Below are 26723 nucleotides of genomic sequence, written 5' to 3' on the forward strand. Positions count from 1 at the left end.
GTTGTTATGGCTGTGCTCAGAGCACTTGTAAATATTGTCGTCAGTGTCTTTTATACAGGTTCCATCATGATTGTATTTAAACACTGACAGGTTAATTATGTGTTTGAAGGCTATGTTTATTGAGAGCTGATAAGAAACATATGAAATGAGTCCTTTACATAATGCAGTGACAGTGTTTTTTTTCCCAAATGTCTCCCCCTGTAGTTGATTACTCCTCATGCCATCCGGGTGCAAACTCCTCCTCGGCACATCCCTGGTGTTGTAGAGGTCACATTGTCCTACAAATCCAAACAGTTCTGCAAAGGGACACCGGGAAGATTCATTTACACAGGTAAGAACTACTGCAGATGGTGGACAGAGCTGCCTTGGCCTTGTGGGTCTTTGACGCTATCTTGTATATGTGCATGAGTGTTATTCTAAAATCTCTTTTCTCTTAAGACCCACTTTCTTTCTCCATTTCACCCTATGTTTGACCAAATGAGGTGCTGCTACTCCTACTATAATTATTTAAGAATTCATCTGGGTGTCCATGTTGAATGACAGGATCTGTTGAAATCACGGGTTGGATACCTAAAGCAGCAGCATGAGAAATAGGGGAAGAGGAAAGGAATGCTCGACAATCCTGAGTCTCTCTGGATGTCAAACCATCTGTGTGGCAGTTCGTTTGCTTTGTGGAGTAGGGGTGTGCTTTAATGCCCAGTACGACGTTCTTCTAGCTTGGTCATGGCATTTGTATTAACGACATTTGGTGATTTTCGTATTTCATTCTGGATTGGTGCTTTCTTTCCCTGTAAGCTGCATTTTTCTCCCCACCCCCACCCCCGCCACAACCGACTGCCCCCTGCCACCCCAAAGAGCCTTGGCACATGGACCTGCCTTGCAGTAAGAAGCTAGGGTTATAGGGTGAATGTGAATTTCCTCCCGTCACATGGAGAGAACCAGGCATGTTCTCTATGGAAATACATCAAGTGCATAGTCTGAGTGCCCAGTGTGTACTTGAAGAGATCCTCAGACAATCTTTAGGGAACCAAAAAGATCCCTAACCGAGGGATCTTTTTTGCAATCCAGATTCTGATTCAGTAGCTCTGGGTAGGACCTGAGACTCTGCATTTCTGACAAGCTCCGAAGGTGAGGTGGATGATCCTGGTCCAAAGACCATCCTGGGAGTGGTAACATTCTAGGTCCTCTGCTAAGTAGCAGTCATCGCTGGGTAGCTGTCTCCAGAAACTGGCCCCATGTTTCCTTCTTCACTCAATAAAGGACCAGAAGGCCAGCTTAAGTACAGAGTGTAAGTTGCTTTCACACAAGGAGACTCCAGAGCATGAAGGGATAATTGTGCTAACACATCCTAATTATAACCATACAATTAAATGGACAGATTTTATTCCGCTGTGACATTTTACCTCGAAGCCTCTTTCCTTTTGTATTTTAACACTAGGAACAAAACCGACCGTGCTTATTAGTGACTCTCCATCCCCCTCAAAATTATAAAAACAATTAATGCATCCTGACCCTTGGAAATGCCTCCCAGCCCTTTAAACAAAATGCAGGTTTGCTGCCTGCCTGACTATTAGTTTTAGTTAATTGAAAATTATAGGATTGACCCAAGAGGAAAATTTTGTTTGCACTCCAATCACTTTTACAAATTAAGGAAAATTACCACAATTTTGTTTAGCTAAGGTTTCACACTGAGTTCAAGAAATTAACTCAGCCATCCCAACAAAGTCAGCACTTTGTTAGTGAGCACTTGAAAAAATAATAGTCTATCTGGAGTTTTGTGGTGTATACAAACGAAGCATAGAGAAAGCGATGATGCTTTATAGAAGTAGGCCAAGTGTTTTTAATTAGGCTCATTGGTTCAGCGTAAGTTTTGAAGAACAATCAAACTAGCAGATTAGCTGTTTCTTTTAAAGCTAGGATTTCTTGCCATTCATTTTTCCCATGAGAACTTCCACATAGCGCTATTTTTTTTTTTTTTTTTTACAAGCCTCATTATGGGCCTGCAGGAAAAGGACCAAATGAAACTTCTGATACTGTAACATTCCCCACCATCATTCCGATGGATGGGAGTTTTTCACAATGTTCTTCACTGAACTCAGTGTTCTGGAACATATTACAAAACCACAGAGGCCAAATGTTTTCTCTGAGGAGTTTGGACTCTGTTTTTGGCCGAAAACATTTAGGCCTCGCTGGCTGCTTATTTACTCTGCCATTAAGGACAAGAAAAGGAGAAGAAAAAGAAGAAGAAGAAAATGCTCGTGTGATGGGAGGAACGAGAGGCGATCAGGCATGATTCCGCTTTGGTGACAACGTCCCTGCCCATTAATGGTTCCATTTTGTGGTCAAGACTCCTTTAGAAGAAATTATTTTTAATCAGTGTTCAACGAAATATCCCCTTGAGCCACCTGGCCATAAAAGTTAAAAAAAAAAAATCCTCCCCATTAAATTGCTTAAGTTCTCAAAAGAAAATAGCTAGGGGACCCATCGTTATTGGGAATTTTTTTAACCATTAAAAAAATTGCCATCAATTTAAGAAATCACATCTTGGAAAACCTGTGTAAGATGGGAATTAAGATCAAAGGTAAAAGCGGCCGATTTGCAAGTCTAGCAAAGTAGTTAAGGATAACAGAGAAATCCTGGGTGTGCACTCCAGGATTTCCCACACGTGTGTAAGTGTGGGGGAGATTTAAAGTATGAAAAAATGCTTCTGCTGATCTTGCCTCAAACTGTGGGCAATAGACAAGAAGACTTAGTTTTTTAAGTATTCTAAGAGAGACTCTCACCTCTCCCCGCATTGGCAAAATAAAATTTTCAAAGAAACTCGTACAAAAACTTCCCTGTTGATGTAGCTGGCTGTGCACAGTCACTGTGACATTACACCATTTCTAGCAAAAGGGAGTCTCTGTTAATTTCTGAACTACACCTGGAACTCTTGATCATTATCATGAAGTGTTTATGGCTGCTGCTGCCAAGCCTCTGTGATTTGCTCAGTTTACCTCTCTGCTTGTCACCACTTCCTAGCGGAGGCACAGGGATGGGTTGTAAATCCTCTCTGTTCTTCATATCCGAACAACCGCTCAGCTCATTGGAAACCTGCAGCCCTCCCCTTCCGTCCACCCACAGAAGCTCACATTTCATTTTCTTTAACATCCACGGCATTTCAAGATGTGAGGCTTGGTTTTCTGGATGGGGTGAGCTAACAGTTGTTTCTTAGTAGAATATCACTTGGACTTTTTCCCTTTAAAAAGAAAAAAAGAAATGTCCTAGGACTGAAAAACAACAGCCCAAACTAAGGCCACTGTTGTTTTCTGAGTGTGTGTGACAGGGTTTGGGTGTGTGTATGTGCAAGTCTCTAAAAATCTATAATAGATGAAAAAAAAAAAACCACACAACTGAGACAGGAACAGCCTGGCCTAATCTATGCAAATAAAGGCAGACTATTGGGGGTGGGGGGAAAGAATCTGACTAAACGCAGATTGCCTGCAAGCTGGCTCCACTGGTAGGGACAGGAGGGCAGCTCTCCATCTTTGGTGCTTCAGACCAGGGACACGTGAGGTGTTCTCAGCTGCCAGCTGTGCGGTTCTCTGGTGTTTGCCCAATCAGAGTGAGGGAGGAAAGTGAAGCCCAACTGGATCAGAATAAAAAAGCTCAGTAGCGTAGGGCATCCCTGATCTGATTTATTGTGGCCAGTTATTCTTATGTAAATGTAGAGCAAGGCTGACTTTACATTTTAAATCATGTTTTCTAATAGGAGGAAACAAAAACCCTTTCTAAGGACAGGACTGTTTTCAAAGCCCTCTCTAATCGTGTGTCTGGTCCATCAGTCCAATGGGAAGTAAATCCCCATAAACCTCCACTGCCCTGGAAAGGGTCTCGCCAATATCTTTGTTCTTCTCGTAGCTTGCTTTCCTGCAGTTGTTATGTCTTGAAGTGACTTGGATCTTTTAGAATTGTAATCTCTCCCACTAAACTTTAAGTAACCTTGGGAGCTGATAAGAGACTCCCAGGAGCCTTTAGCTGCTTCTTCAAAGTTCTTAGAATTGGTTTTTCCTCATAAGAGGTGGCCAAATCCAAATGTACTTTTTAACTTCAGTCCAGTTATTCCTCCACTGGAGGGGCTGCTGACTTTGGGAAAAATATGACTGGAGAAATGGGCCACCAAGATGTTGGACCAGCTTAGGTGTGCACCCAGAGCTATATACTGCCTACTGCCCAGAAGTTGGTGAAAGCCCCCAATGGATGATCATCTAACAACAGCTCAGATGTTTGTGTAGGTCACATCTCAAATCTCTTCTACCACTGGGTTCTCCTATTCTTAACGTTTTCCACCAAGCTTCCTGCCCCTGTGAAACATACATAATCCTTGTATGTTAGTCTCAGAATCCATTTTGAAATAAATATTCTTCCTGGAAATGCTTCTTGTTTGTACCTCATGCCCCAAATTACTTTGCATGTAGAAGGGGCCATGTTGGCTGAATATGTTCCATGAAACTTGATGACATGTACCATGTCTTTCAAATTTTCCTTTTTTCTTCCCAGTCCTCTTATGTTCTCCCTCTGCCCCGACTCTCTCTTCTTCTTTCTTCCCTTCTTCCTCTTTTCATTCCTTCCCCTTAGTCTTTCCTCCCTCACTTCCAAGGAGATGATGTAGCATAGTGATTGAGTCCTTGGGTTTAAGAGATGATGCGTGTAGCTTGAACTCTCAGCTCTACCACTTACCAGACAGGTTATTTTTGGGACATTGTACAATGGCTCTGAACCACAGTCGCCTCATCTTTACATTATCACAGGGAATAATAACTTACTGGGGTTGTTCTTAGTATTAGGGAAATATGCATAAAGCACCTAGGGTGAGCTAGCATGAGCACTCAGCCAGATATTAGTAGTTTCCATTAATAACTGATGACCATTATAATTATTCATTCATTCATTTGTTGCTGACTCCCTACCATGGTGTAATATTTTATATGTGTTGTTTATCTTCTCCACCATGTTCCTAGAGGTCTAAGAAATGCCCTTTAGGAATTTTAGTAACAAAACTGTAGTCATCGGTAAATTAAAGAAGCAACATCAATCAACCACAAATACAAAGAGCACAGTATAAGGCAGCAAGAAAAAGATTTATAAATGTGACGATAACAATTTTGATATAACAAATATTTTCTTAGAAACCACCTCAAACAATACATATTTTAAAAAGGCAGCCCAGATTTATAAAGTTCTCAGGTGTTGATTTTTCAGGAACAACGCACACCTGTTCTCTTATTTCCATCCCAAATTTCAACCCCTGATCTGGAGGCCATAGTAACATGGGTACCATCTATCACCAGCCCCCTTCAAAGGTGTTTAGGTTATAATCAGCTTCAATCCCCATTCAAGAGGTTTCAGGGAGAAAGCTCTGTTTTTAGTTCTTGGAAAGCTCCTGCACAAATGAAGGCTGCCATCCTGGGGATAAGCAAAGTCATCAGTTTTAGGGAAAAAGTTTGCACCTAATGAATCTCTTGTTCTTTAGCCTCTTCTTAAACTAGTTCATTGCCAGATTAAGCTTCTGAAAAGCCACTTTCATAACATGTCCCTGCAGAGAAACCTTCCCTATCTACTCCCTGTATGTAAGATGTAGCCCAAACCCCTGGGCTTGGCATTCACAGCTCACTATGCTCTGGGCCCGGTGCTTCGTCGTCTCCACTCAAACCAGTCTCTTCGCTATGCCTCCCGCTCACCTCATGTTTAGCTACCTTGGACATGGTGATTCCTCTGTAAGTTCCAATTCAAACTCTTCTTTCCCCTCGGAGGTGTTCTCTGGCCACAGTAGCAAGTGGCCAGGGCACTGGGCTGAGATCAGGGAGGTCTGAGTTCTAGTCCCAGCCCTGCAGCTAACTGGCTGTGAGACATAGGAAAAGTTGCTGACATGCTCCAGACTACAGTTTCTTCATAGTAAAATGAGCCAATTGGACTAGGTGACGTTGATGTTCCCTATGGCTCATCTTGATTAATTGGAAGAGTCTCTGTCCTTGGATCTCTTTTGTCGCATGTGCTTAGATGGCTCATTCATCATTCACTTCCTTCTACTGTTGGCCCTCTTCTTTTGATCTTAGGTAGACACATCTCAAGAAGTCCACAAGCTGCTTGAGGGAAGAGTGAACCTTCCCTAATCTTACACTGTTTTGCCCACTGTGTTGAAGCACCTTGACTTACTTGACTTACTTGACTTATATCTTACTTGCAATAGGTGTTCTCTAATAATTGACAGACATATTGCCCAGAAGCAATGGGTCCTCATTGACATTTGTGCTCTGGATGACAGGGAATGTAAATAAGAGCTGTTAATTAAGAATCTATCCCTTTTAACTTGAACTTACATGTAGAGAACACAGTCACTGGGGTTTTTGTTAAAGAAAAAAAATGGGGTTCAATCTATATTGTATATACGCTTCATTTTTTTGTCTGTAAAATGAGGATATTTTAACAATACCTGCATCTAAGGAGTCAATAAGTAAACGTATGTAACACACTCCTGGCAGTGCCTGGTACAGTATGAATGCTCCCTAAAAGTAAATGCAAAAAGAGAGAAGCAGACAATAGGAATGTTTCTCTTCAAAATACAAGGAATTGGTTGTTAGGGCACATTTTGTTTGGTATTATATGTGTGCCAGCTTTCATCTGATTAAGGAAATTGTTTCTTTCTATGCGTTCGAGTCAGAATCAAAAGATCTCGGTTCTAATTCTGATTTTATGACTTTCTTTTGTTACTTCATTCACTCATCTCACAAATATTTGTGGATTGCCTGTTCTATTCTAGGCAGTGTTCTAAAACCATGTTGAGCAAAACCACAGTCCCTTTTTTCAGGGATCTTGTAGTCTAAGAGGAAATGTGGATATTCATAAGTTTACAGTTTCAAACCTGCTAAGTGCCCAGAAAAACAGGAACAGAGGTTCAGACAAGAATAAAACAAAGGACTGCCAGTCGGTCAGTTAGAGGTATTTTCTCTCAGATAAAGATGCATGAGCTGAGACTTGAAGGATGACTAAGAGTTAACCTGGCAATTGATGAAGGATAGGGGTCAGGTGGGGTTGGGGAAAGAAAACGAGTGCTCCAGTCGAGAGAAGCATGTAAGAAGGCTCTGAATGGGAGGAAACGTGACATCTTGGAAGGCTGTAAAAATTCCAGTGAAGCTGAAAAATCAAGAGAGAGGAAGAGAATGGTGAGAGAGGAAAAGAATGGTGAGAGAGAAGATTGGGCAGAGACAAGCCTTTGAAGCCTTGTAGCCAGCGAGAGGAGTCTAGTCGTCATCTCAAGAGCAATCCTTAAGTGGTCAGGTGGACATAACCAGACTTTCATTTTGGGAAAATAAAAACAAAAACAAAAAACTCTGGCTGACTGGAGCACAGGAAACCAGAATGGATGTTGGAAGACCTGTTAGGATGCCATTGCAGTATTCCGGGAAAGAGATCTGATGACTTGACTTTGGGTGGTAATGGGTAGAGATGGAATATAGTGAGAGGATTCAAGGGGGTATTTAAGAGGAAAAGTGGACAGGACCTGGAGATGGGTTGGATGTGGGGGTGAGGGGACAGAGGCCTCAGGCCCAGGTTTTTGACTTCCTCCCACTTAACACACGGTGGGGTCCTTGCTTCTCTGGGCATCCAAAGGGTCTTGTGAGTATCAGTGAAAGAATGGGCATGAAAATGTTTTGTAAAGGGTAATAGCCTACACATATGTTAATTGTTATAAAGACGGGCCTAAGCAAACTCAGGAAGAATTGGGGAAAGGAAGGCAAGAAAGCGTTTTCTTTTATATCAGATTGTTTTCACTTAGGATTCAGCTGAAGGAGGGCTGTGTAATGAACACTTGACGAGCAGTTTTGCCTTAGCAGTGTCCTAATTGGAAAAGACCCAAGAAGAAGGAAAAATTAACAGGCTGCTCCTGTCCACATGTCTCAAATATTACTCCAAATGAGCCATTTACACACAAAGAAAAGAATTCAAGGCAGAGGGAATGTTTATTCTTTTTGCTTTTGTGATCCAAAGGCTAAGTCCCAAGCCTCTTCTCCTCTGCCAAAGGGAATTTTTTCACAAAATATGATTGCTCCTGATCTGATGTACGTTGATGTGATTGGTGATCCTGAACCCACTGGCATTTGTGAACTTAAACACTGTTGGTGCCATAATGGGGACAACAGCAACAAGAATCACTAAACGTAACCCATTGTACTTCTGTGACGTCTATAAAATGAAAGCCGTTTCTGCAAAGAATAAAGCTGGTCCGAAGGCAGCATATTATTTTGCATATTTTATGTACATACTTTCCAAGAAATACGACCTTTATTTCCTTTTTGGAGTGGAGTATAATCAGGACTTGAGTAGCTAGTGTAACAGGATCATTAAAAGGGATATTTTCACTGACATTAGAGGTCTAAATGGCCACTAGGCCTTATATACAACCTTGGCTTTTTCCTGTCTACCCAGAGTTAATAAGTGATAAGGCCAGGAGAGAGATAAATCACAGAAATCCCTGTCCAAAGAAAACATATTGACTACAGCCAAGCAAATAACAGACCATAACCAACGGTCCCATTCATCATTCATGTAATAGGGATATAAAGTGTTTCCTACCAATGAAACCGTATAGAAGGAAAAGGCAGATAAGCTTCCCCAATCTAAGGCATGTGATTTGGTTATTAAGGGACATGAACTACTTGTCACATGGCTTTAATCTTTAAGATGTGTTGCCATTTCTAAACTATAAATTTCTAGTCAGGGATTAGAAAGCTATTAACAATAAAGGTAGGAACTGAGCTTTATATGCATTCTTGCCAAGGTAATGCAATACTATAAAGTCTTGAACCTCTAATCTATTTAGTATAATATAACATGATTTGGTTTTCAAAGCCAATAAACTATTTGGAGTTTTTCAAGGCTGTTGTTTTTGTTTTTTACCCAGCATCATGATAAATTAACCCTTCAGTTTTTAAACTATATACCTTGAAACGGAGGGCAGTGGGTGGGAGGGAGATGAAAATAAATTTTTATTTTTCTCCTTTCCTAAGATATATTCCAAATGTTTGATGGAGGATTATTTTCTATTTTACTTGTCCACAGTTACAGTGGTATGGATACTCGTCTTTCTGTTCATTGTTAACTAAGTGATGTGGTGCCCACTAGAGCATTAAAACTTGTTTTTCTTTCTTTATTGCAAAGTTGCCCACACTGATTTCAGATAATTTAGGGAGCACCAACAGAAAATAATTAAAATAGTATTAAAATTGCCCACATTTCTGCCAGTTCTTTAAACATAAACAATACATGTTAGCTGTTCATATTATTTTTAATGGCATATGTCTTGTCTTTTTCCTATGCAGATTATCTGCATCATTACCAATATAGGGTGATACCTTACATAATATTAATTTGTTCTTTCACTTAGCTATCATAAACATCAGGGCATTATGAGTTTAAAACAATTTTTAGTGTCTCATAATCATTTCACACTTCAGTAGAATCTCATCATGAGCTATATCTTCATCTTCTTGTTAAAGCATAGATACGTTGAATCTGGGTTCTCATCTCTTTTTGTTCCTGAGAAACCTATAGAGCAGGGTCATTAGTCCCATACCCTCGTTCTTGGCATCCTTATTGGTTGGGATTCATCAGCCACCCCAGCTGACTCCATGGAAGTAGCTCCGAAGGCCTCCTGTCTCAGATGGACTGAGTCTCAGAGGTTGGGACCAACCCCCTGACACACAACTGTTTGTTCTACCTGAACCACCTCTGGGGGTCAATGAATTCTGTAAATTTTGCCCCACTATGTGAAGCACCCCACTATGTGAAGCACTTCTGTACTTTCCATAAGTAAAACTGAGAACTCATCTAAAACACATGTCTGAAACTTAAGTCCAAAATTATGACAATAGGTGGGGCGATGCAGGCCCCTCCCAAACCACCTTCCCCAGGATAGCAGCATTTCTCACTAGAGTTTTGAACTCCTTTCCTCCCTCTACCCTGTGGGCTTCCAACAGCCTTTCTTGACTTCTGTACTGTTTTTTTCCCACTCTATCTTCTTTCTCTATCTTCTTCCTGTCTGTATTACTAGAATGTAAGGCATGATTTTCCCCCTGAGAATCTGTGTAAGGCTGACTCTATTATTGGCCCATTTTAAAGATAAAAACACTTAGAAAAGTGAAGTGCCTTCCCCAAGGTTCTGTAGTTAATGAATGGAGGAGCCAGGATTTGGACCCTGGTGGAAGGATACCATAGCCTGCACAGCTGTAACCCTCTGGGGTATTGCTTTCACTTATTCAGTTTTGGAATTATGTGATCCCCTAAATTAGATCGTTAGTGATGGGAGAGTGTGGGCATTTCTAGGACAGGTGAGATCTGACAGGACCTGGAGCCTTACATATTTAAACAAATCGTATCATTATGAACATCATGCATATTCATATAGGATAGAAGATTGAAAAAACATGAGAAATATGAAGAGATCCATTATCCCATCCCTCTGTTAATATTTTTTAGTCTTCTAATATTTTTCTCATAAACTCTTATGTATTTTTATCAGAGTGAATCACAGTATATGTATATAATTTTGTATCTTGCTTTGTAATTTGAATTGTAAAGTAAACGTTCCTCTATTAGTTTAAATTCCTCCTAAATGCATTTTAGTGGGTATGTAATAGTCCATTTTGTGGCCACATCATAATTTACCTAGTTGTTCTCCAATCATTGGATAACCACATCTTTTCTTTCACAGAACTTTCAACATCATGTGTGCCAGAATAGAGCATATATAACACCTTGATATAAGGTGTTCCCTCATTTTCCTAACAAAAAGTTTTCTGTTTTAGGACCATGTTAGCCATATGCATATTTATAGATACCAGTGAATTATCAGTTGTCTATTTATAGTATTTCACATGTTAATTTAGTTAAGTATACATATTTAAAATCACTTACATAATTTACAACATTTACAAATATAACTTTTTCCACCTTTAGGGTTTACACTTCTGGTCAGACTCATTACAGCCATCTTTAACATTTAGTGCTTTTCTTTTTATTATCAAAGTCAGAGCCATTTTTAGTCCCATAATATTCTCTTCTATGTTAGTTGTTTGAGATCTTCTTTTTGAATCTGTACATGATGCTTTCACTGAAAATTTTATCAAAGCCGTAACTAACCATTTGCTATATTTTAATCTCCAAACATAACCACTTCAGCAATGTTCTTAAAGCTGATCTTTTGTTGTTGTTGTTAGTTTCTGCTTTATAACAAAGTGAATCAGTTATACACATACACATGTTCCCATATCCCCTCCCTCTTGCGTCTCCCTCCCACCCTCCCTATCCCACCCCTCCAGGCGGTCACGAAGCACCGAGCTGATCTCCCTGTGCTATGCGGCTGCTTCCCACTAGTTAAAGCTGATCTTTGAAAGTCTTGTTTTGAGAAACATTTGTAATGGTGAGAGATCCAGGAAAAATTCTACATTTATGTAAGTTTTCTAATCTTCCTTGTTGTTTTTACTCTCTTCTTCAGGTGACCTCTTAAGTATCACCATGGATTATATATAGTTGGTTCATGCCCCAAACAGTACCTAGTTTAAAAATAACATAATTGGGAAAGCACTTTGTCTTAAGAGAGACTTTAAAATTATTCAAATATATAACAAGGGGACTTTTTTTTAGAAGGCTATTCTTTCCATATATGTCAGCACATTGATCCATCTTTCCTATTGGTGGGTCCTATGGCATATGCGATCTTTGGTGTGAACTGAATACTGTACCACATAGTATTTTTGATTTGAATAAAGTGGATCTTAAGTGGATCTTCTATTAGTCAGGGCATTGAAAGTGCAGGTGGAAACCATCCCATTAATGTCAGATTGGAGAATTTCTGCCAAACCTCTCAATGGTGAGGGAGTAGACAGAAGCTGGGGCTCCCTAAATCGTGTGCAGAAACAGCAACAGAAGAGCAGACTTCCCCTCATACCCACTGCTCTTTGACCTCCAAATGTAACTCCTGTTACATCAGCTGTGGCTTGCTTCTTTATATCACGCATGGAAGGCCTGGCCAGCTGGGGAGGAGCCGCCTGGGATCAGCCTCGGTGGTTAGTGTCAGGAAGCCTCAACTCCCAGTTAATATGGAGTGAATTTAGGCCTTTGTTTAGTGCCAAAAATATACTTACATTAAATATCTGCACAGAATAAGGCCTTCCCAGTCATTCTACACATGCGCCTAGTTTCCTTTTAGTGTTAGCTGATTTTTAAAATACTCACTGAGGCCAGGCCGACTATTTGAGATTATTGGGAGGTTTGGATGGAGGAAAGTGTCCCTGGAGAATCTGTTCTGAGCAAGCTTGTGTGTCTCATTCTTCTCCAGTTTGTTCAAGACTAGAAAAATGAAACGTGCACTGACTCAGTGGAAGACTTGGAAATTTTGCTTAATAAAATTATTGGCATCAAAGCTAAAAAATTATTGTGACTTGTCAGAAAGTTATAAGTCAGGGACCAAAGTACAGGCTTGGCTATTGAGCCTCTTTGTCTCATCTTTGTCTTATGTCTGTGTAATTAAATAAATTTACCTCAATGCAGTCTGTACAGTTGACCAAGACTTTCCCATTCGATTCTCTTTTGTAAGGTAGGTAGGACAAGTATGTTTAGCCCCATTTTCGGGTATGAAAAGTGAGGTTTAGAGAGAGGTAGAGAACAAATGTATGGATACCAAGGTGGGGAAGGGCGTGGGACGAACTGGGAGATTGGGATTGACATATACACACTACTATGTATAAAATAGACAACTAATGAGAACTTACTGTATAGCACAGGGAACTCTACTCAATGTTCTGTGGTGACCTAAATGGGAAGGAAATCCAAAAAAGAGGGGATATATGTATACGTATAGCTGATTCACTTTGCCATACAGCAGAAACTAACACAACATTGTAAAGCAACTATACTCCAATAAAAATTAATTAAAAAAAAAAGAGTCATTTAGGTCACCTAGTGATGGGTCTGATATCAGATCTATATCACTCCAAGTAACTGATTAGACTCTTTGGTATTTCATATTTTTACATCTACAAATGGACTTAAAATACTTTTACTTCATTTTTTAAGTTTTCTACGGTTATGATTCACTAATTAGGTTGGAGGCTTCTAGAGTCTTAGGCTGCCTCTCCAGCATTGCACTTTTATTATACATAGCAGTTTTATTTTATTCATAGCACTTACCACCAGTTGATACAATCTGGATTATTTCTTTGTTTACTTGTGCACAGTCTGCGTCTCTCACTAGAATATAAGCTCCATGAAGGCGGGTCCTTGTCCGTCTTGTTCAACTCTGTATTCTCAGTGTCTAGTATAGTGCCTAGCACAGAGTGGGAACACTCAATAAATATTAGTCAAATTAATGAATGGAAGAATGTATGAAAAAATGATTGAAAAATCTAGCCATAAATTTATGAAATGTGAGCCCTAAAGATAACCAAATTACCCAAGTTGTTGATTTCTTTATAGAAGATGAAAACTAGGCTTACGGAATTTAAAAGACTTGGCTAAAGTTACTCAGCTGGTGGTAAATCTTTATACCAGAGCCCCTTTCTTTGGCTTGTCTCCACATTGTGTGTATCCCCTTAGGCTCATTTGTTTATAAAGAAACTGTATGACTGTAGATCTCTGGAGTTAAGACAGACCTCACTTTGAATCTAGCTATCTTCTTAACCAGTCTGAGACTCTGTTTCCTCATCTTTAAAATGGGGATGATAATATCTCATATGATTGCTGTGAGGATTCGATTAGATAATGCATGTGAAAGGCTTAGCACAGTGCATGGCATGTAGTAAGTGCTCACTTAGTGGCAGATCTTATCAAAACAGGGTTTGAGAAAAACAGACTCTTATAAATCTGAATTTTAGAGCCGTCCTGAACCAATCTGCCCATTTTGTAGAGGAGGCTACTGAGGCTCCTGTAGGAAGAGCCTTTCCCAGACTGACATATAATTGATTTGTATACAGAACCGGAACAAAACATACATAAATGGAGTTAACTATTTTGTGAATGGACTTCCATATTTATGAATATGTAAAGACATCACATTTTTGCATGGATATAAAAATCATTCAACCAACATCACCATAGTATTTAGCAGGCTCATTTTGAATTCTTTAATGTTGTCAATCTTTGACCTTTCAAAGAAAGGGTGAGATAGTATAGCATGTTTGATTCCTTGGGCCTCCAAAATGTGATCTGTTTTTTAAAAAAGTGTCATGGGCACCATTGTTCTGATTTGTTTACATTCTTGACTTTTTGTTGACAAGAAAAGAAGGAGCTTTTTTTTTTTTTTTGCGGTATGCGGGCCTCTCACTGTTGTGGCCTCTCCCGTTGCGGAGCACAGGCTCCGGACGCGCAGGCCCAGCGGCCATGGCTCACGGGCCCAGCCGCTCCGCGGCATATGGGATCCTCCCAGACCGGGGCACGAACCCGTATCCCCTGCATCGGCAGGCGGACTCTCAACCACTGCGCCACCAGGGAGGCCCAAGAAGGAGCTTTTCTTCGCCTTTGAGTAAATCAAATTCCGAGAGGAAAGTCAAGTGCCATTTTACCATTGATGAAGTGGAGCCTTGCAATCTAAGGGCGTTTTCTTCATCCTATATTTTTGTGAAAGCCCAGCTTAAGAGCAGGACATCTATTGGTCAGCAGAAAGTATTGGGAAACCTCATCGGACTAGACAGTCATTTTCCCAAGGTCCAGATCAGGGAGGGACTTGGCGGGGTCTGCCTGAATATACTGTCCCCTCCACATTCTCATGTCTAGTGCCTGTAGGAACTTAACGAGGACATCTGTGGACCCTCCACTCTGCCTTTAAATCTCAGTTCGCTGGAAGTCCTTGAGGAGATAAGATGTGTCAGGCTTTGCTGCATTTAGTGATCTTACGTTTACTAAGTGGGCTTGGAGGCAAAATCACCATCATTAGGGGCAATGAGAGGGAAATACTTGCAAGATGATGGTAACCAGGGACAAGATTAAAATCTGCTTGGGAAGAGATCTCTGCTATGTGCCTGGCACAGTGAGGTATTTCAATTACTGTTTGCTGCCTGACTGGCTGACAGTGAATGAACATGTGAATTGTTATAGGCCTGTCCTGCAGCTATCTGGGAAGGAGGGTATCACTGTATCAGTGGCATATCCCAGTTCATAAAAAAATCCAGATTGTATAAGGGGATTCTGCTCTAAATCTTGCTTGGGGCTTATGTTAGAATTCAAATAAAGGAGTTATTTTTTTTTCCAGACCTTCCCAAAAAGGCACTCAATTGTTGGTGAAAAGCAAAAATGGGCTAGCTGTCCACTGATGCTAAATGTAATGAGTAGAGTAAAAAGTAAAATACATTAATTCCACTTTCCTAACTGCAGCTAATTAAGGGTGGCTCATTTAAAACAGACCTAATTTAATCTACTAATATAAGTATTCAATTAAAGTTGTTCCCACTGCTTTCTTCTCAGACTACTTTTTTGTATACTTATATATGATGCATTCATGGTGTGAATCCTTCTAAGGGTCGAGGTTGTAATGGAAAAGTGGTTTCAGGACTTGATAATGGCCCAAATTAAATAATATATATGTAAATGGAGATCTGAGTGTAAATTGTGCACGGCAGTGCTATAAGGAATTGAGTCCCTTTATCCTGGTACCTTTCAGCCAATCAGAATAAAGTGCTTCCCCTTTTATTCTATACCACTTAGGACAGTTTATTGCATTATTAAGTACATATTACAAGAAGCACATTGTTATTTAAGACTCATTGATTTAAGCAGAACTATTCTTACAAAGTTTCGTAGCCTTTTGCATAAAAAGAGAAGAGGCTGTATACAATTATAAAACCTTAATGTAATATAACAGCCTATAATATAATATCCTCCCATTTTCTAAAGAAGCCACCAAAGGTTTTAATGAGTTTATTAGAAGTACTGTTTGTGAGTTCTGGGATGTCATGTCTAATTAGACTTCATGGATTTAAGTATTTCTTTAATGAAATCTGTAGCTTAACTCACCACGGTTATATTCCTTGTCCTCCCACCCTTAAAATGATTTTACATTATTTTTATTTTGGGTGGCATTAAAAAGAAATGAAAGACTATGATTCTGCCTCATCCTCAGATGGATATAGTGAAAAATACGGTGCTTATTATGAAGTTAGTGTGAATTACCATGTAATTACCACTGGTTGCACTGTAATGATTATTTAGTTACCACTGACTGAGCATCTCTGCCAAATAACACACATTATTTCATAGGAAGCATAGAATTAAGTCATCCCGGAGCTCACGGAGGGAGTATATACCCGATCTCTTTCCTTAAGTATGGGTGCTGCTAATATTAACAGCTAAATAATCAATCTTGGAGCAAACTGACAGCAGAACAGGGTATGAGTTTACATGATTTGATTTGCTGATGTTTTAAACACTTAGCAGGGGACAGCTATAGAAGCCAATTAAATCTCTCCAAGGTGCATAGAGTTATCTCCTTTGTGAGAAACAATTTAAGGGAATTGCATTGGCCCTTAAACTGGAGGGGAGACGAAGCATTAGGAATGAAATTTCAGATGCAAAGTGCTGATCAATCGTGCCTCCTTCTGTGTTTTTTAGCTTTGTGTTGTTTGGGCTGCTGCTATTTTAAAGGATTTGCACTTTTATTTTGCAAGCATAGGGTTATGTTAAACTTTTCCCCGTAAAAAATGTTCCTTTGGCTATTGATTATGATGTGCCTTTTAACAAGGCATTGTGTCTAAAAGAGTAAAACAAAAACAAAAACGAAAACATGTCAGTACATTCCATCCCTTTCAAATACTGCATCGTATTTAGTGTACCGGAATTCCCAGTTTAAAGTAATCACAAAATTTATGGAGAAACGGATAAAAAAGGTTGTAAAATATTGATTTGGGGAAAATAATAACACAACTCATCTATAATAAGAAGAAAAATGAAGCAATAATTCAGGGGGTATCGAGCGGTTTGCTGCTGGGTGTATTGATCCAGTCCTTACAGTATAAGATCGCACCTGAGATTGCTCTGAAAGAAAGAACAGCATTCCTCAGCTCATTATTTCTCAGATACTATCACCGTGTTACACGGGCCTTGCAGAGTTGGGATGGTTGCAGCTGGGACAGTGGGACCCGCAATAATAAATAAATAAATAGCTCAGAAATCTATATTGCCTTAAATCCACTGTGCCTGGTCTTAATAACATATTGGCTCTGATTTTATAAATTCTTCATTGCCTTATAGTAACTAATGACAATTCCGACGCCATGTGGTTCATTTAGGGACCAAAGAGATCTTCATCTTATGTAATGGGCTCTCATATTTGGAAAGAATTCTTGTCTTGTCTGAAGACGTTTGCATCTCTTGTATTTCTTCGTTAAGTCACTAAGTTGAAAGCAACACATTTATGCCACTTTGCTTTGACATGGCATCATTTTATATTTTAAGACAATTTTTGGACTAGGCCATAGTATTATTTTTTCTGAGAGAAATCTTTTTTTTTTTTTTTTTTTTTTGTGGTACGTGGACCTCTCACTGTTGTGGCCTCTCCCGTTACGGACTCTCAACCACTGCGCCACCAGGGAAGTCCCGAAATCTTTAATATGGCCTGAAACTTTGACATTCATACTCACCGATCATGAATTTATAAATTTATCTCTAATGTTTAAGATGTTGACACATTAACTCGACAATATGCAGTCATCACTGTAACTCCTTAAAATGGTAGAATGTATTTCATTGCTGAAGAAGTCTAGGTTCTTTCTAGACTTTGATTATCCTATTAGTAGTGAATATTTTGCTCTCATTTTCTTTTATTTTATTTTATTTTGGAGGAGAGAGTGGAATAACATTCAAATTCCAATTTAATAACAAAGTTTTGATACCAGTTACCTTCCAGGCATCTTTTAGGCTCTGTGACCCAGAAAAGTGAGGTTCTTCCCTTCAAGACACTTATATTCTAGTAAGAGAAGGAAGGCAACGTGGAATTTAAGAAGTAAATAACATAGTTGTCAGACTGGTAAAAATGTTATGAAAGAAATAAGAAGTGTGATCTGGTAGAGCATAATGGGGCAGGAGGGCTTCTTTAAATAGCAATTAGTACAGTAGAGTTAGAACAGTATATAAATGGAGATCGCTTCTAGCCTGCACAGCATCACCCAGACATGCTTTTGTTTCTAAGCATCTGTGGATTTTCCCCAGTGCTAAGGCCATGCTATCATTTGCCCAGAAGCTTCACTTTCCCTACCCCATCCCCCAGCCACTCTGTGATCATCATCTAGAAATATGAGCCATGCCAGCTGACTGTGTTCTCAGCAGATCAAGCTTCCTGAAATTTCAATAAGCATTGATCCATGTCATTGCACCAGATCCTTGAAATTGTTGTTTCTATAATATTTGTCTCTCCATTTCTGGCTCTAAAAGAAAAAAAAAATTCCATGGAACAAGAGGCCAATGCCTTGTGTCAATAAAGGTGGATGGAGAGGGAAGGATGGAGAAGCAGAAAGAATAAAACATTTAACCATCAAGACTTACTCACAAAATAGCTTTCAATAAACGTACAAAGCGTACCCCTCCTTCTTTATCCACAAAGTAAGATTGAAAGTCATCACTGAGTCTTAAACTGTGAATATTGAAATTGCAAGATGTGTGGTACATTTAGTGGAGACACTGGTGAAGTGCAGAAGTCATTTAAACTTTGTCTTTTAATTGTAAAGATTTATTGGCTGCAAGGAAAGAGAATATTTATGAGCATTCTTAGGTATTCACAAAACACGTAGTTGCCAAACAGTACGAAGAATGGAAAGAAACGATCATTACAAAGCTGGATGATTCAGGAAGTGTGGTGATAAATATGGGAGGGACAACATATTATCTCAGCCCCTTCCAACTCCACATTTTTGAGTCATGATTATCAAGTGTGTCACTACAGGGAGTATGCTAAGTCATTTGGAGCTAAAGGAATCTTAGTTTTAAAAAAATAATCAGGCAATGTTTCGGAAGTACAAAGACAATAAATGATGTCAAGTCATCTTAGCTTGAATAAATATATACTGTATAATTGCCTCTACCCTCTAATTTCTTGTAATGAAAGGAAAGTGGCAAGCAACAAGAAGGCAATTAATTGCAACAATGATTACTTAGCTTCTGCAGTGCCCAAATTAAAAAGAACACTAAGATTACTTTTTCTAATAGATCGTATTTTTAAAAAATCATTGATGCTTTTAAATGGCAGCTGTGTTTGAATCGTTTTAAAACACTATTTATTTGCTTGTTGGCAAACAGATTGTCAAAATGAACTTTTGGTTGTTTAGTATGGTCCCAAATAAATAGAGATAAATGTCATATCATAGCTCATCTATTATAATCCTATTCTGCTGTGTGCTTCTTTTAATTTGAGACAGGCTGATTTTGAAAAACAAACTTGTGGCTGTCACTGTGATTTTACTTGTGTGTACTAGTTCTCTCTTGTCAACACGGAGTCTTGAATAGAGCAGTACCCAGTGGTTGTTGAAGGAATGAGTGGACAAGAGCCCTGCTCTTTGGCTTTTGACAGGTTACTTCACTACTTAAAATTCTATTTTCTTATCTTGAATAATGGGGGAAATAAACATATCTTCTTCACTAGTTTGTTGTAATGATTAAAATAGATAATATGAGTAAGACACTTAGCAGATTATAAATGGTGCACATTAAGGACTCAAGAAATGGGAGTTCTTATAACTGATGACTTTAAGTAGTTCTCAATCTGTGAATTGATTATCTGACAGTCTATTTCTATTGGGTTCACCAGAGTATTTGCAGTGCCTAGTACTGTTTCTGGCCCAGAGTAGATGCTCAAAAAACGTTTGTTGACTGAATGAATCCCCCGATTCTCATTAACAAATAACAACAGCTATTGCTGCTAACACTTAAAAGGTACTTACTATGCGCCACTCACTGTTTTGAGCATATGACATATTTTTAGACATCTGTTCTTAAAAAACCCTAATGCTGTGAGACAAGTACTATTATTATCCCCACATTCCATGTGAAGAACCTGAGTCAAAGAGGAGTTAAGAATTTGCTCAAGGTCACGCAACTAGAAGGTGGCAGAACCAGGATTTGCATACTGGCAGACTGGCCTCAGAGTCCTGAGCATATAGCATTATCATCAGTATTTAGCCCAAAGGTAACGTGAAGTGTGGCACTGGGTGCTGATCCTTCATTCATTCATTCATTCAGCAGACATTTTTTAATCATCATCCATATGTTACTTACTGGAGATACCATGTATCAGATGGTCACAGGCCCTGCCCTCATGGAGATTATAGTCTAAAGGGTCTGATTTTCTCAAATTTCAATGCATCCCATACTTTTCTCAATGACTACTAGAATGAGTGATACTTAGAGGTCTTACTTGATGCAATAGAAGGAAGGCTGTACATGTGCAGAAATGAGAGTGCTAGGGTAAGCCTAAGAGGGTGGCACTGTGATGATTCTTGTGGGTTATGCAGCACACATCCCTCCTTCTCTTTAGAGAATATAGGATGCACGCCTTCTGAAGTCCTAGATCCTACTGAAGCTTTCCAGTTCTGTGAGCAGATGTGTGGCCTTGTCATCTGCATCACGCCAACCTCTGGGTCAGAGCTGAGCCAAGCATTGCTCCAGGCTAACCATGAGAAGACAAGCCTCTGGCTCAGCCCCTGGAGGAGGGTGATGGGGTATCTGGGAATAGCCCACTTTCTTTTCTTTTCTGAGCATCTGGGTCAGAAGTCATCATTGTTACAGAAAAGTCCCATCAACTATTTTTTGTTTTTTTGTGTTTTTTTTTTAAATGGCCAGAACCTCAACCTCAAGGCCACAGGAATTAGTGGTCAATAAATGCCCACATTTTAAATCTATGGCAGAATTCCCTAAGAATTTGTATGACTGTTCAGACAATGTCACATGCGTACATTTTCCTCTTCTCTGCTTGTTTCTCCTATTTGGACTTGCCCTCTTCATGACTTAGTTCATTCGGTCCTCATTTTCTTTATTTGCCAAATATTTATTCAGGAACGAAGCTGGAAGGATAGAGTTCGCATTTTGATCACCTCAAGCACAATGCCTGGTGGAGAGTAAAAAGTTTAGTAATAGTTGTTGAATGGACAGATTGATGGATGGGTGAATAAAAAGAAAATTAGAAAACTATTATGTTTATACTTAAAGAGATTATTTTTAATTAGGAATGGGTTCAAGCAAAATATTCAAAGTAACTCTTGAAGAAGGAATAAGTTATTCCATTAAAAAAAGGGCAAAAAAAAAAATTAAAACCAAATCAAATTTGTCCCAGTAGAGTTGAGTGATTTTTACAAAACAAATCCATTGATTTAGATCTCCCAGTTTTGTCTGCCTCTGGCTAGGGTCACCAGTCAAGATGACTGATTATCCTGGGAAAGGTTCTGTAGCCTATCTCATAAACAGAAAAAACTATCTCACACTTGGTCAGAAGGCAGCCCAAACACTTCACCTCCAGAGGCTGGGAAAATTTAGCTGTGGTTGAGATTTGGCCGAAGGGAAAGAGCCTGGATCTGAGGGGCTCAACCATGACCGGATGGTGTGAACCCACCTCCAGGGCACAGCACACTCAGTAAGTTAGGACTCTGGGCCAACTCCAAAATTCCCTAAGGTTTGCTCCTAAGTTTTCTAAGCTGTTAAAGTACCACAGACATTTTGTCCAGGTTAGAAATTTCAGGAAAAGAACCTTGAAAAAAAGAAGAAAAACTGATTTCACACTTTGTTTTTTTTTCAATAGAAAAGCCACCAGTGGTCTTGATCTACACCCTTTCATTTAGAGTCTTAGGTGATTGTCAGGTGATCCTTCACCAAACTATGGTTTGAATATATGGGTATAGTGTTCACGTCTACTGTTAGACCCTGTCCTAGATTCCCTCATCAGTCTTCACAACGTCTCCCGACATCCCTCCATGGCAGCCATCTTCCAGGAAGTCCTTTCCCCTCCTCCTTGTTTCCCTTACCGTCGTGCTGTGCATGTGCTCAGCTCTTAAGCGTACACTTGCTTTGTGCTAGGCCTTGTACTAGGTCCCTTGTAAGTCTCAGGCTTTTAATTCTGTGAGAATTCCAGGTCCATCAAATATCTCAAAATGCCCTCTCAATTCCTGTCCTTTCTCTTGCCTGTATGCCTTCAGCTAACTAATCCCAAGAAAAGTTTAGGAATTGGAAAATAAAATTAACCTCCTAAAGCAGAGACAAGTCTGCTGTTCCCTTGAGTTTCATTCTCTGCCTTTTATTGAATGCCAACTATGTGCAAAGTATGGTGCAAAGGCCCAGGGATCCAAATATGACTGAAGTGCACAGCAAAAATAAATAGACGGCAAGCTGTGTTGGCACATGATGCCAATCAAACTGATAAAATGCTCTGGTAGAAATCTGGGTAAATGGCCAGGGGGTGGGGGTGGGGTGGGAGGGCAGCCAGCCTGGGAGTCCAGGGGACTGGGGACTGGGAGAAGGTTTTGCCTAGGGGACTGAGGGTGTAGGATTCCCTTCAATTCTAGTCTCCTGCTTTCTCCCCTTGTTATTGAGCTCCAGCATCTCAAAAATGGGCAGTCTTTATATGTGAAAATTATATATTTTAAGAAATTCTGCCCCACCCATCTCCCTCTCTTTATTTTTACCTCTTAGAATATGTTCTACACTATTCCAGAATTTATGTAAAAATGATTTTCTAAGCTCCTCGTTTGCATTGCTCCTCCCTGCCGTTATTCCATGCTACTCCCCCACCCCCACCGAGAGATTTGAGGGCATTTAGGGTATTTTTCTTTTATTCATCTTGTTAAGGAAAATCCTGAACATTCACTTGCATTCAGTTTTGAGTAAGAGCAGTTACCTGCACTGAAGTGAGTAGAGCTTCCTACCTTCATCCAGTGTCACCCAGACACTTTTTCTTAGAGAGAAATAAGAGCCAAATATCTGGGGATCCTTGTCAGGTAAACAAGATGGTGTTTTTTGGGGTTTTTTTTGTTTTTTGTTTTTTTTTGTTTTTGCGGTACGCGGGCCTCTTACTGCTGTGGCCTCTTCCGATGCGGAGCACAGGCTCCGGACGCGCAGGCTCAGCGGCCATGGCTCACGGGCCCAACCGCTCTGCAGCATGTGGGACCTTCCCGGACCGGGGCACGAACCTGTGTACCCTGCATCGGCAGGCGGACTCTCAACCACTGCGCCACCAGGGAAGCCCAGGATGGTGTTTTTGATCTGATGTCGTAGATGTGGAAACAAGGCTGAAGTGGGAGGCACAGGTGAGGGAGTTCTTACGGATAAATGTTTGGAAGAATAAATGAGTCAATGAAGAATGCCTTGGCCTTGGTTTGTGAGTAAGCCTTCTCGTTTGCTTCCCTCTCAAGATGCCCTTCTGTGGATACCCCTCTAGCTAGCTTTTTGCATTTTTTGAGCATTTCGCTGTGAAATCCTCCCATTTTACTGCATCATCATTTCAATCAGACTGTATCATCAGTCAAACAATGGGACTGAGATACACGTGAGGTCTGTGCACAGTGAAAAGTCATTGCCTGAGGGTTACGTAACTTGATTGCTAAAGGTAGGGAATAGCCTCTTTACCAACACATAGATTTATTGACTTCTGGATGGGAAAATTCAGCTTTTATATTTTAAGAGAGTAAATCATCTCTTGTTAATTGTGATGCCTTCAAAGGACATTTTGGATAGTAAACTTCTGCTAGAGCTTTGTGCAGTAATATGTAAAATATGCAGTTGACCAGAAGTTTGCAGTTTTGACTAATAGGATTATTAGTCAATGAGTAATACTCCAAGTTTGCCAAGTCCCAGTTTATAGCTGGACCTTCATAAGTCAGAACTTGGTGTTCTAACAATCAAAGGCACTCTATACTTGGAACTTTAGCCCCAGATAGAAAAATTTTAGCAAATACTACATTTTGGCCCCAAAAGAATACCTAGGGGTACAACATTACACCGAGTACTTGTTTTAAGGTTTGATCTGCTTTGTTTATAGTATACAAATAAAGCACAGGTGATCTTTGGTCGTCACAGTATGAAAGTAAACATTTTTGGAAGTAGAAATTGGAGGAAGCCACGGTGGTGTTATTACATAGCATGAGCCCTGGAGCAATTTGATCAAAGGAGATTGAGAATTGTGAAGAAGCAGTTTATTATCTGAATAATATATTTTGCCTTATACTTAGAGATAGTCTACATTGTGGATTAGATGAAAGCAGTGGTCAGTTGAAGGAATCAAAGAATATATTCAACCCAAAGTTTGGCACAGAGAAGAGTAAAACAGCTGGTTGATTGATTTCACTGTTTGCCTTCCAGCTGGTAGTTTTGGTGTTGTAGACACACATCATGGGCTTCCTGTCTTTAACATGCTAGTTCTTGTCCGCTCCCTTGAATACAGAAAGCATGTTGGTCTAACTCTAAGATTCTAGCCAGAACCCAGCAGATGGCTGTCATTTCTTTCCACTAAAAATCTCTTTCCTGTCTTTTGTTCTGTTTCTAGGTGTGCATTCCAGTGATTTCGATATTAATTGTTTTCAATATCAGTAGTTCGGTAGTCAGTGGCACTTTTGGAGAGAATAAGATGGGGATGTACACAGCCTTTTCTTATTAAGAGGTTTCCTGTTATACAATGCGTGAAGGTTGTCGGCTTCTACCCTGTTTCCTTTCATTCTTTCCTTCTTTCCTTTTTAACTTTAGCTTGTTTCACCAGAGGGGGAAAGACTAGCTCAATTGTATTATCCTGTTAGATTGCTTAAACCATGTTTAGATAAAAAATTACTCTACGCTTTTCTTACTACAGTTCATGATTTCCATTTTGTAAGGCATCTTTTCTAAATTTTGTGCTTTATTATTCTTGCGGTGTTGAGCAAGCGAAAAGAAACTCTAGTTCATAATTCACTTTAAAGAACATACCCTTTCTTTCTATTTTCTTGTTAAAACCAAATTGTGTGCAATTTGTAGAAAATTGGAACCACATTTTTCACTTAACTTTCCAAAATTAAAATTTATGGGGAAAAAGAAGCAATAAAACAGTTACAATCTGGTCATCTATAATTATCTGTGTGGTTTGAGCAGTTCCACATTTGAAAAAAGTGACACTGAGAACTTATCAAGATTTGACAACCATGGGACCTTTCACTTCTCTTTTGCTGCTTTGGAGCCAAGACCTCCACAAAATGCTAAAAGTTATACTATGAATTTAGAAATTAGATGCATGAAGAGTAACTTTGAAATCCATACAAAACAATAGACATCTAAAAATAGTTGTTTTCCTCTCTCAGTAATGAAATTTATTACAGTAAAATTGACCATTCTATACCGTTATTTCGAGTGTTGTCTCTGATTTCAGTTGCTTTGACATTCTCTTGTCATGCACTCCCTGGTAGGAAAAAAACCACAGAGCCAGTGAGACATGCTATTTCTATTTATTGGTGCTGCCATGACTGTCTTGGTACCTCCACTTCCACTGCTCCTTCTGTCCTTATGGATGCCCCAGGAAAAGGATCCTGGAAGACATTTGAGTGCTGAGCTACAGCAGTTTTCTCAGAATAAATAGTGTTTTTCATTGCCCCGCTCTTTTGATAATGCCATCTCATTGTCTCCGTATCATAACAGTAAAAATAAGTTTTAGATCCTAAGAAATGTAACACTTCAACTCTAGTTCTTAATATTTCCCTTTGTGGAAATATGCCCATATTTGGACAACTTGATGCAGCCAGGGTGAAGTACTTCATTCACTGGCTTTTTCACTCAGTACACATTTATTTTACACCTATTTAGTTCTGAGTCTTTTGTTAGAGTCTAAGTATAGAGTAGCCAACAAAGCTTTACAAACAATACTGGCGCATAGTAAGTATTCCATTGAAACTTAGTATCATCACCAACATTCCTAGGAATGGATGATGGACAGATCTTTGGCAAGTATGGAAAAACCATGTAAAACTACTACAGTCCTGAGTACTGACCTTAATTCAACAGAACGTGACACTCCTGCCCCAGATGAACTTATCAAAACACTTACAGAAACTCAAATGTTTCACATGTATTTTGTCCATTTCTTCCTTTGTAATTGTATTCAGATTAATACAAGTCAAAATTTTATTTTACTTATTTAACAAATAATTTAAGTATTTACACCATGTCATACTGTTCTAAGCGTTTTAAAGATATTAATGCACTTAACCTCCTAACATCTCTGTGAGGTAGAGATGTCCTGATTTGACATATAAAGCACTGAGACATGGAGCGATGAAGTCATTTTGCAGAGTTATTCAACTGGTAAGCGGAGGATCTGTAGTCAGACCCAGGCAGTCTGGCTCCAGAATTCATCCCCTTAACTGCTCCACTGTGCTGTCTTTCAGAAGGACTTCGATATCTGTATAACCATATTCCTTCTTTAAAGATGTGATGATCCCTGAGTATTCGATACTTACACAAGTCTGGTAGGACTCTGTAGAAAACTCACCCATAAATGGGTAGATTTTCAAACAGGAGCCAGAACAGATACCCCTGGCATGTGAGGGCTCCCAGATAACCTGGAACCAGAAGTAAACAAAACATGGGTCAAACCTACCATCCAATGCCGGTTGTCCATCTGTCCATCTTTCTATTATTTGTTTAGTAATTACATTATATATTTATGTAATTATAGTGATTATAGTATATATTATATAGAAATA

The 26723-nt window shown here is 39.5% G+C and overlaps 1 protein-coding gene across 4 annotated transcripts in view; it reads left to right on the plus strand.

The window, feature by feature from the left end:
• EBF1 (EBF transcription factor 1) overlaps window positions 1-26723 on the plus strand; it is a 394244-nt gene that overhangs the window by 315818 nt on the left and 51703 nt on the right. For all 4 annotated transcript variants that reach the window (XM_082621398.1, XM_082621399.1, XM_082621400.1 and 1 more), the window contains exon 10: window positions 205-331. In XM_082621398.1, the coding sequence (XP_082477524.1) occupies window positions 205-331 (127 nt within the window). The remainder of the gene's footprint in view (window positions 1-204; window positions 332-26723) is intronic.

Source organism: Mesoplodon mirus, assembly GCF_964341445.2.
Source record: "Mesoplodon mirus genome assembly, chromosome: 5".
In the NCBI taxonomy this organism is placed as follows: Eukaryota; Metazoa; Chordata; class Mammalia; order Artiodactyla; family Ziphiidae; genus Mesoplodon; species Mesoplodon mirus.